The sequence below is a fragment of the Bacillus rossius genome, chromosome 12 (assembly GCF_032445375.1).
Source record: "Bacillus rossius redtenbacheri isolate Brsri chromosome 12, Brsri_v3, whole genome shotgun sequence".
Lineage (NCBI taxonomy): Eukaryota > Metazoa > Arthropoda > Insecta > Phasmatodea > Bacillidae > Bacillus > Bacillus rossius.
The window spans coordinates 16031080-16043060 of NC_086339.1; the positions used below are offsets into that span (position 1 = coordinate 16031080).

Consider the following 11981-nt stretch of genomic DNA (forward strand, 5'->3'; position numbering starts at 1 on the left):
ATTAGTACTAATTTCAAGCAATCAACAGAAATCTAAACACAGAATAACATAAAACAGGAAAGATAACAATATAAAAAAGAATAATTATAGATATATATTGAGTCATATTTGATTACATATGTTATTAAAAATGTGTTGATTTTTATATCTTCACCAGACAAAATAATTTATTATGTCTTTCATCGAAAATTTTATTTAATAAACGAGTCCAGACCTTTCAAACTCGCATTACAATCATTTTGTACAGTGCGCTGTCAGTTGATGACTCGTATGTTTTTAAAGGTTGGTAGCCACTATGTTGTTTGGAAAGCGCGGGGCGGGTGAAAGGATGAAACAACGTGAGTGGCTGGTTGCGTGCAGGGTTGTCGATGGAGTTGCACTACGAGGTGGAGCTGAGCAAGAAGCACGACGGGGTCAGTCCCCTCTCCCCGCTGGTCGACAACTCTGCCGTGCTGTGAGCGGGTCGCCGCGCTGGGCCTCGCCGCCGGCAATGCTGGGGACCTCTTGCCGATGCGCACTGAACGTCGTTCATCCTTGCGCCGGACGTTGCGTGATCATCACCGGGCACAGCTGCTATCGTACGTGCTTATGATTCATATTTTTACCAAAGATTGCTTTCACGGTCAAAGACGTATCCTCCCCGTGTTCGGTAAGTCACCGTGTTTCACGCGTTTTTGTTTTTTGCAATGGTTTGTTTTTTTTGGTTAATGTTTGCATCTCCGTAAGCTGAACCGTTGAGAATTGTAATGTGTTCTGCTGTACTTATCATGGGCGAGGACGCTTCGGAGGAGTGTGGTTGGTTGTCTACAGTATTAAGGCACGGTTGTGTTTCTTTCGGCCAACGCCGGGGGCTGCCGCAGCTTAGGGCTGGTTTGGTCTGACAAATCTTATTCAGTATTGTAATTGCGAAGTATTGTGATGTCTGAAGGATCCAAAAACACGAGGTTCAGCGAGAGAGAGAGCGGGAAGTGTCTGTGGCATTACTGGCATCTCGGTGTAGCAGCACGCAAGTGCCGGGCACAGCTTTATAAGACTTCAAGGTTGATTCCGTTGCGCTGGTGTGGAAGTGGTGCGTGGCAGATTGCCGTTAGTGTCCTGATCACAGTTCATGTGGAAACTCAACTCATTGAGTATCTTAAAAGGGTGAGAGTAGACTGGTTTCGTAGCTACTGTATTTACCTGCGGATGGGTCACACATTTTATGCTGATTTTTAGTTTAAAAAAAAAAAAATTAGTGCAATCCTTTAGCGAGGTTTTTCACTTTGGGTTTAAAAAAAAGAAATATGTGTGTTTGAATATGTGCAAAGATAAGTAACCTATGTTAGTTTTTAATCAATATAACTCCACGAGTAAGTATAATTTTTTAATCAAAATATCTCGGCAGTAGAGTGAAGCTACGTTAGCAGCACAGATATTGTCGGTCGGTGCCGGCAAATAATGTATCTGCTGCGCTGTGAAGGTGTGGCAAGGAGGGGAAAATGTAAAAATAAACCTGCCAGAGAGAGAGAGAGAGCAAGAGTGTGTGTGCTTGTGTGTGTGTTATGCCATGTGGCAGTGTCGAAGGTTCTCCCTCCCTCTCATCGTTGTAAATGTACCGTGAACTGGCATCTTGCACTCCTTGAACTGGCATCCTACCCAATTAACGTGTCTGTTCTGACAGGTGTTTTTAATGCAACATTGTTTTTTTTTCTTGGGATTTCCCATGCTTTCAACTGAACATTCCATGACATAGCTATAGCCATCGATGTTTATAAGTGTGGCTTTTTATATTCCTCCAGCCCTGTACAAGTTTGCTGGTAACATTCTGCTGTGCCAGTTTTCATAGAAGGAACTTCCATAGAGTAGCTTGCTGCCTCTTCTCTCTCTATCTCTCCCTCTCTCTATCTCAGTGGCAAAGGGATGGGTAAAAAAATAAGATACAATAGGTAAAAAGGAAACAAGTATAAAAAGATAGCAGTCTTCTCCTTCATGTTTTTGTTGGGTAGTGCAGGAATTGGAGAGGTTGTAAGTATGAAAGGGAGGGGGGGGGGGGGTAAAAAACAAGGGCTGCCTCACACTCTCCAGTTGTTAACAAAGGGTCAACACAAATGCTGTATTTCTTACACTCCAACAAAGACTTCACTTGTATCTATTCTCGTGAAGACAGATATATGGTGCAACCCTTATTTGAGAGCAACCCTTACGGTGAAAATTTTAGATTTGTTTGTCCAAAATTAAAGGTGGGACGACCCATAGACCCATGCAGAGGCGACCCTTCTGTGATAAATACGGTAGTCAATAAATACAGAAGTTGTGATGTATTGGTTTCTATTTTTTTTCCCAATTCCAGTTAGGTTCCAGTTCTTAGAAATCAGTTCTCGGTTCTAGGTTAACCTTCACACAATTTCCAGTCGCACCCAAGAAACGGTTTGCAAGAGATTAAGTAAATTATGAAAAAAATTAATAAAAATGTATATCGCAGTAGCAACACCACTAAGCAGTTGCAAGTTATGTATGTATTATAATGTATTAACAAAGGTCTGTTAAAATAGAATATTCACACAACCTTTGTTGTTCAGTTAAAAGTTATGTAGGGCTGCAAAAGTGGTAGTAAAAACATAATAAATAAGCCAACTATAAATCATAGTAGTTTATTTTTAATATAAGGTTTTTAAAAGTGTATTGAGCCTGTATTTTTCCACAGGTCTGTGATTAGTTAAAATGATCATCCCTCCCTCCAAGTGAAAAGATGAACAAAAAAAAAGTTGTGATCTTTTTATTTGACATTCGAATACATCCACTCACATCCTGGTGGTATCTTTACATGGCGGGGGTGGGGTGGGGTGGGGCACCTGTCCAAATGTGTGAAAGATGGAAAAGGGAGGGAGACTGCTCGCAACCGGCAATTTTCAAAGAAATACATACCTTTACATTCACTTGTCTAATAAGGCGTAAATGGAAGTTAAAAGGCGAAAAAGTGTGCATGGGTCTTCGGCAATATATGTCACTTTACAAGGGGGTTTTTAATGGGTTTTACCAGAGGTATACCGGGGTAAGAGTTGTAAAGCTTTCCATGGTACCAGTATTATATTAACTGTTCTCAGAGTCTGTTAATTTTCTGAGAACCGGTGGAACTGAAAACCGAGACAGACACATCACGTAGATAGTCGTGAGAAAGATACAGTGTGATGTGAAGTGTGAAGTAATCAAAAGCCAAATTGGATGTGCAAAATTTTAGTGTCTTAACTTTCTTCATTAATTAATTCAACTCCCGCAAGGCATAGCACGTAGCAAGTTGCACAATATTATGTGTGACTGGAGGTTTGAATTACGGTATTTTTCGGTGCGGAAAAATATGTTATTAACTGGTCTGTTTTCAGGAATGACTACAACAGTAATGCGATAACATTAATAGCAGGCGCACACTCAAAATATCTTTTAGAATGTAACTTTGAATTTTCATATTTCCAGGGGGGGAAAAAATTCTTGTATAAACAAGTTAACATTACTGTGAGAAGCATTGTTCAATTTGACAATTAATTCTCCTCCTTTTTCCAAATTTTATAATTTTCAACTAAGCTCATGCCAAATAAAGATAAAACTTCTGGTAATCATCCAAAAACTACCATGGCTATCATAGAGGGGAGGAATAGTGGCATGTGCCCCCCCCCCCCCCCTCCCCCGTCTTCTTTTCCTTTTTCCTCTTTTTCCCATAAATCAAACCTGGATCCGCCCCTGATGGCTATCCTTCAGTTTTTCTATTGCAACATATCAGCATATGGCATGGGATTGTTAGGGTCATTGTATATTTGGGGAGCAAAAGTTCAAAAAATTAGAGGCTGACAGATAGCTTTCGATTGTTCTTTTACAGTAAAATGTTAAAAAGATCTTAAGTGACTGTAATGTGGGGGAGAAGATATCATATGTTTGAAGGTTACGTTCTAGGTACATAACAATATGGTAGTGTTTGGTATCAACTGCGTGAAAAATTAGGGGGAAAATGGCTAGATAAATTTTGTGATTTTTACACGTTTTCTATGTTGAGTATTTTTTTTAAAAAAAGCTGCTTTAACAAGAGTTTTCTTTGGTGGAATGTTAGGTGAATCTTTTCCACCAAAGAAGCTCAATATGATGGGTGCGGGAAATTTACTTGCTTTCTTCTCTAAATAAAATTGGCTGCTTCAGCAAGATTTATAGCCAAGACAAGTTAGCATATGGCATGATTAGTCATGCATTTTTAAGTATTTGATCATATAATTTTTTTTTTTTTTTTAGAATGTGGTGCACGCAAGTTTTGTTTAATGAGAGGATAAAGAGGATGTTAAAAATGTTACGAGGATGATAAGTGTGAGAGTTGGACGTTTTCGAATGGGATTGCATACTGAGTCTCCACCTTGCAGTCTTATTAAGTAAGTGCTCTTTATTTTATTTGTGACTTATTGTCAACATAAGATCATGGTACTTTTTAGTTGATGGTGCCATTACACCAATGCTGTGTGTGTGTTGGGTTGGAGCACTATCTTACGATTTTTTTTGTCGTCAAAAATTTTGAGGATTTTTCCTCTAAATTTAGAAGAACATTTTTCCTAAAGATTATGTAGGTACAGCACTGTAATGTGTATTTTTTTTGCAATGTCTCTTTTTAAGTGTTTTGTGATATTGTAAATGCTACTGTGTATTTTTTTGTAATACTTAAGAAATAATGGTATTTTTTATTTTTGTTATTGAATTTATTTTTTTAGTGGTACCTACTGTGTAAGTGCTTGAAAACAGAGTTTGCCTCTTAAAATATTGTTGTGTTTTAATATATTTTCATCCCAGCATTACCAACATGAATGGTTATTGTAAATTTTTTGTAAATGTGAAGTGTAAAATATGATTGTGGAGTTGTACAGCAGTAAAATGTATTTAAAGGTAGGGTGTATTCATAAGTTGAGTGTTTATACAGAACTTACGTTTGCAAGCATCATTGGTCTTTGCACCAAAGTGTAAGACGTTAGCATGACATTGTTCATTCATCCTGAAAGTTCAATTTGTTTTGTGAGTAATCAGTTATGTTTGTAGGAGGTAGGAACGTATTTGGTACAATTTAGGTTTACGAACAGAACTTGTTTGAGGTATGTGTAGAGAATGCTGTATGTGCGGTTAATCTTGTTATTTTTCCTTTTAGACAACTTGCTACCAATTTTAGTTTGCAATTTTATTTATTAATTCTTAAAGTTTTTTTTTCTTTTTTTTTTTTCAAAGAGATTTTTTTTAGCTTATTTTCTGGTTATCATTGTTTTCAGATATGTGGATGTCTTTAACCACTCAAGAACCTTGAAAAAATTTTAACATCATAAAGAATTTGGTCATTTTATTTAATATTTTAATTCTCTCAGAGTTTAATATGCACATTTTGTGTATTTATTGCCAAAGGAGAATAAAATATTTTTTTTTTGTTTAGCAATTATTTTTGCATCACACTTTAATATATTGACATGCAGTATGTTGATCTTGAAAGTAAGTGGGTGACATGACAAAATGAGACTGACTGACATGATGGAATTAATTTTTGCATTTAAACTAAATGATGAAATAAATTTTTGTGTTTAACCCATAACTGTTAAAGTGTGCTTCAGCTTTGTATTTGGCAGAACCAATGTATTTCTCATGTGTTTTATGAACCATCCCAATCCCTTCACTAATTTCAACAATAAATACATTGGCAGTACCAAAGAGTTAAAGACTTCAGAACGCTTGTAATGAAGGATTTTCAGGTTATTAAAATGTGGTGCAGGTTTTGCAGTCCATCCTTAAGTATAAACTATGAGGTGATGCAACTGACAGGATGTAAGGGGTGTAAGAATACAGACAAATTTTGCCGCAAACTGCTTGATAGTTAAAAGGTTTGTCTTGCATTATTTAGATGCTTCATGTGTTATGCTTGTATTGATTTTTTTAGTAATGATAAATATATATGCTGTGAAATGATGGAAGAAAATTTACACTATTTCTTTTAATAGCTTTAAGTTCACACAAGTCTAATTTGTAGAAGCTAAATTTTTTTAACATAATGTTATATATTATTTGATATTTTTTAATGATTTCCTAATGTACTGAACTAAGTTTTCAATAAAATAATAGTATACATTTTAGGACACCATTTACACAGTTAATCATGTTGAAGAAATTTTAATGATAAGTAAATCAGACTCACAAGAATTTTTTCATTAGTGATTTATGCTTTGAATAAACATTTGATCAACGGGGTGAATTTTTTTATGTACCGTATTTACCCGCGTATGGGCAGCACATTTTATGCCGATTTTTAGTTTTAAAAAATGTAGTGCGATTTCTTATTTGAATTTATGTTTTTGAGTAAAAAAAAAATATTAATTGCAGTGTGTCTTTGAGTACGTGTGTAAATAATTATCTTGTGTTGGTTTTAAATAAATATGTTACGAGTAAGTATAAATTCTCTAGTTGAAATACAGAGCAGTCTGTGAAAGGCGCCATTGAGTTAGTCTGCCGGGCTGCCCCGCCAGTTGCCCAGTCCGTGTCTCATGGCCTCATGGGCAAGCGATGTGACTTGCTGGGCTGGCATTCAGCTGGAAGAGGGGCAATCTAAAAATAAACTAGCCTGTTTGTGTGTATGTTCTGTGAGTGCATGTGGCCATGTAGCATTGGCGATGGTTCTTCCTCCCTCCCTCCCTTTTTCCTCGTATGTACTTGTAAATGTCCGTGGACTGGCACAATCTTCACATGTATATTTCTACAGGTTTTAAAACGCAACTGTGTCCCAACATTTTTTTTTTGCATACTATTTCTCGGTTTTAAAATGCAACATTCCACGACTAAACTGCAGATTTGAAAGCCGCACTTCAAAGCCGGGCAGCTTTTTTTACGTTCTTTTAAGCTGCATGAATTTCTCCCTGTTACCTACATGCTAGTTTTTATAAAAGAAACTGATGATGGGTAGCTTGCTGCCTTTTTTTTTTCTCTCTCTCTATTCTGAAAGAGGACTTGTTTAAAAAAAATACAATAGCCAGAAGGGATAAAGGGGTATCTTTTTGTTATTAGGAGGGGTTGTAAAGCAATAGGGGAGAGGCTCTAACTCCCTTCTACAGTAACAAAGTAGCACAGAAAGCAGACAAAAAGAGGTGCAGGGTTAAAACCAGTGCCATACAATGCACCAATAAGCTGAGACACTGAACAAAGATTTCACTTGTATTCTTCTGTAGACAGAGATATATGGTGGAATCATGTTCGAAGGTGACACTTACAGCTAGAAAGTTGGATTTTTATGACCTAAATTATAGCTGCTACCCATACACAGGGGCGACTCTTCTGCAGGTAAATACGGTACTGTATATGAAAAATTAACACATTTTTTACTTAAATTTTTTTTAAATTGCATTTACAACAGATAAGGAACAACATTTGTGATGTAACTTTTACTACACTAAAACTCTGATTTTACATATGCTCATAGTTCCACGGATTGTATTCGTAAATTCAGGGGTGGCTCATTTTAACCCCCCCCCCCCCCCCCCCTCCCTTCCTGGAGAAAATATGAATGCAATGACCGTTTTGCACAACAGCAATGTGGGAAATATTCACTTTCTTGAAAATTTGGGTTTAGTGTACAAGTATGGCTGAAAGGTATTGCTGCACAGACTTGTTGCAAATTAATAGGATTTAAAGAATGATAACGTTTTGATAAATTCCATTAAGTTCTCTTAATTTTAGCTCTAAAGCTGTTGGTTGGTAAATATGTGTATTGTTTGTAACTTTTTTCTTTTGCTTAACTGATTAAATGTTAATATAGAGATCAGATTTGCTGGTTTACTAGATAAAAGGTTGCTTGTGTGAAATATTTTTTCTGGGTATTTATTATTAAAATAATATATTTTGTTTGTGCTCGATATATTGCAGAATTTTTTCTCTTCTCTTAATAGCATGCTTAAAATCTGAAGAATTTGCACCGTAAAAAAGTACCCAGTAGCAGTTTTGGAAACAAACTCTTTTGTTTAGAAGATGCTTCATTTGTGCATGTTATACCATAGCATGGCTAGTATTAAAAATCAGTTTTAATAATAATAGTTATGTAAATTAAAGTTTGATTTGATCATAAACAAATGCATAGTTAAACAAAATTGAATTCACTACCAAACAGCTTGCAAAAAAAATAATTTACAGTGTTTAAAATATGCAACAACTATTTATGGAAAGTGATTATATATTATTATAATTTTTTATTTGTATTTCTTATCAGAATGAATTTCTACTGGGCCATTTATAATTTGGGGCACAGTAAGAAAAAATTTAGTTGTTGCTTTTACCAGTCTGATGCTGTTTCAGCACAATCATTTCAGTTTGGTGGTGTATCTTTAAGGTATACAAAGAAAAATTAATGTACTATTGCCATTTATTAAGTAGTTGAATCCCTGTTTTTTCCAATCATTTTTACAATGCATATTACGTTTACATTTGAGTGAATCGGGCTTGTGTAGATAGTGTGTGACGATTGATAGAGCGCCATCACATCAGCCCTAGTAGGACAAACCATCTTGCTCTGTCATCGTTGCTTTGTTTTGTTATGGAGAATAAATTTTTTAGAAGAGCCGTTCTGGTCAAGCTTCCTGGCGACTCAGCCACGCGTCGAGATGAAAGTTTGACGCGCTTAACAGTTTTTACACATGACTAAGCCAAAGCCAACTTTCACTATTTCACTTTCGAATGAAAACTGCATCCTGATGAGGACATTGCTGCTTACGAAGAATTCTAATGTTGGTCTTATTCCTTGATGGTGGGAGGGGGGTTCAGTTTCCAAAGATTTAAAACTTGAAAAGAAAAAAAAAACTCTTTAGGTACAGGTTTGTTTGTGTTTGAAAGAGATATTGTGTTAGGTGGCTGGATACCCAGTCAGAAGTATTTAACGTGTGAAATCTTATCTCAGCTCGTGGTTTTACCTGCAGGTGACATTAGTTGTTTTTTCGTAGCTGACGGAAATACTGTGAGGCTTGCGTAAGGTGGTGGAGGGTAAGATACTTAGCGAGCACCCACTGGGTACCTTCTAATTTAGAAGTGTAGCTGTGATTTATTTTTTAGTTGTGCCATGAATTCTTAGATCATGGTTGTCGAATAGATGTTCATTGTACACACGAAATGCATTTTTTTTGTTGTTGTTGTTGATTGTCATTAGTAACACTCCAAGCATACACTTCGTAAGGTCTCTCTCCTCTTCTTCCTGGGCCAAATGATTTAATCAAATTTATTGTGGACATATTGATGTATTTAGTTATCAGTATTTAGTGAATTGTGGAATTATACTTTGTAGTGTTTGTCATTGGACACTTTCCAGTCATGGTTCGTGTTAACATTAATTAATGATTTCTATTAATAAGAAGCAACATTGGTTTCATGCAAAAAAAATGTTATAACTTTGTCTTCATGTATTGAACCTTTCAAATTTAAAGTGTTTGTTTTATCACGTTTAAAAATTTGTTTGTATACATCTTATGAACATCACTTATTGTGCAAGCAGAGATTCTTGATAATTAAAGGAATATTTTCTGTTCTTATAAGCAAATATTTGGCAGCCAGTATCTCAAAAAAAAATAATTGTATGCTTACAAATAAATGTTTTATAAAATATCTGTGTTTAAATTAAACTCATTAATTTAATTGAAAAAAAAAAATACTGAGATGGTCTTGTTTGATTTTCATGTGATAATAATCATCTTACTGTTTAAGATGTTAATTATTTTTTAGTTGTTTTAAAGAATGTATGTAGGAAACCTGTTGACAATTAATTTTCATTAATCCATGTGGAGATATGGAGTGATGATTGATGCTTACACATTTGAACTGTAAGTAGATGACACTCAATGAAAATGCATTGCATGAACTGTGCACCTGACAAGTTGTGTAAATAAGTTAGTATTAAATAAAGCTTTTTGCCCAAGAAATTTGTTTACTGTGCAGTTGTTCCTCTCCCCCCACCCCCTTGCGTTTTCCTAACCCTAGTGTGTGTGCTGGCAGCGACACCATAAACAAGACAGATTGAACTGACGTAAAACACGCAAGCATAGGTTTTGCCAAGCAAGGATATTAAAATTGAGTTATTAAGGTAGGGTCATGTTCATCATGCACGTTGTGAAAATTTGAGATATTTCAGTGAAATAAATGATGTCTCCGGCCTTGTTGGAGGTGGAGTTACTGGGTTGACAGCAGTGGTGGACCTGGACTTTACGGCACTCTAGAATTCTGGTAATGAGTTGGGAAGGGGGTGTATGGAATAACCCGTAAAGTAGCGTGTTCTCAAGCCTACCTGGAACTTAAAATTTTGACAAGAGTGCTGATTTATCTTTTGACATGCTGATGCTACAGGTGTGCGTCAGTAATAAAAAGGCCGTCGCGGAGCTCTGGGAGTTTGCTTGGACCTTAACCCACCCCTGGATGTCAAGATGACTGATGGTGAGTTGGGATAAACTAAGTGTTTGTGGTAACTCTGAGAGGGTGCAGTGTCTTGCACTAGCGTGAGACTGTCCTCAGGGTCATGACGTCACCAGTGGCAGTAACGTAGGCAGCAGGTTCATTGCCCTACGAGGATACTCTGGGTGTATACTGGATGGAAAAGATGCGACATGAAGTGGATGGTCGGGACTTGACTCAAAAGGTGATGGACCTCGCAGTTTCACAATTGCAGCCGTCCTGGTTGAGAGTCGTGAACACACTGCTCCTGCATGGTTCGCATGCCTCTTTAATATCCTTAACAGCACCTTAATTTGTCTTTAATTAAATAAGGGCTTTAAAAATTCCTTAAATTTCACTAATAATCCTTGAAACTACTTAGTAATGACTGATAGTGTGCAAGTAATTGGTAAATTCGGGTATTATATTGTTTGGTTTCCGATTTGCCGGCCAACAACGCTTTGTGCATGAGCAGTACAATTGGCGAATGTTTGGCTAATTTATTAGAGATCTTGCATAAAAACCTTTTTATTTGTTTTTCGAATTTTATATCTTACCTTCAGTCAAAAAGTGTGTTTTGCTGTCTTTGAACTTTTAAGGTAAATTTACTTGGAGATCAAATTAAATGTTAGGGCTAAAGATTTTGGACACTATGGTCTACAGACAGAAGTGATCATTGAGGGAAAAAAATATAAGCTTGACAAAAGGCTTATTTCACTTTGTAGTTGGAGAAACTGAGTTTACATAATTATTTCTGCACAGTTGAAACTGCTATGGTTGACTGATAACTAGCATGTAGACATATTATGTGAGTTCTGTATTCTGGCCTTGTCTTGCACACACTAAGCAGACATTGCAAGTACCACATCCTCAATGTAAGCCCAAAGTGCCCAACTTATTACTTGTGTAGTGATCTTTATAAATCATTCATTAAATATTAAATGTTATGAATGCTGTAAAAACCTTGGTCTTAATTTTAATGCATGATGACTAAGAAAGGTGCATACCAAAACTTGACCTCTTGGACTTATTTAACTTTCTTCGTCAGAAGTTAGTTAACTCAGTCATGGGTTATATAATTGGTACATATGTTGTATTTACTAATGCAAACATGCTGTAAATGTTTAAATTTTATACTTGTTATTTGTACTTTGAAACACATGTTTAACACTTTATGAATTATTGTTATTTGATTTTCAGGACTCATGCAGTCAGGTAAGTATGCAACACCCAACCCAGTTGAGGAGATAGGTTGTCGTTCTGTACTGTTAGACCTGTGTAATGTGTCCTTAGAAACGTTTATGTTCATCAAATAATTTATAATGGTTAAGTGCAGTGATTACAGTGGCCTAATAACCTCTTAGCTACCAACTGAGTCAGGTAAAGGGGATGGGATCACTGACCCTCGTCAAGTGAGCTTCATGCTGGAATCACAATAGTACGATAGACATTATATGGCGGAGAAATGAAAATAAAGGTGTAATGCAAGTCTCTTGAGAGCTTTAATGAATCTGTAGGTACTGGGTGTTTCATCCCTTAAGAGT

At 36.2% G+C, this 11981-nt stretch overlaps 1 protein-coding gene across 4 annotated transcripts in view; it reads left to right on the top strand.

Moving 5' to 3' along the window:
* LOC134537602 (hippocampus abundant transcript 1 protein) overlaps window positions 1–9932 on the top strand; it is a 73236-nt gene extending 63304 nt beyond the window's left edge. For all 4 annotated transcript variants that reach the window (XM_063378199.1, XM_063378200.1, XM_063378201.1 and 1 more), the window contains one exon: window positions 361–9932. In XM_063378199.1, the coding sequence (XP_063234269.1) occupies window positions 361–458 (98 nt within the window). In that variant the 3' untranslated portion in view covers window positions 459–9932. The remainder of the gene's footprint in view (window positions 1–360) is intronic.
* The last annotated feature ends 2049 nt before the right edge of the window (window positions 9933–11981 follow it).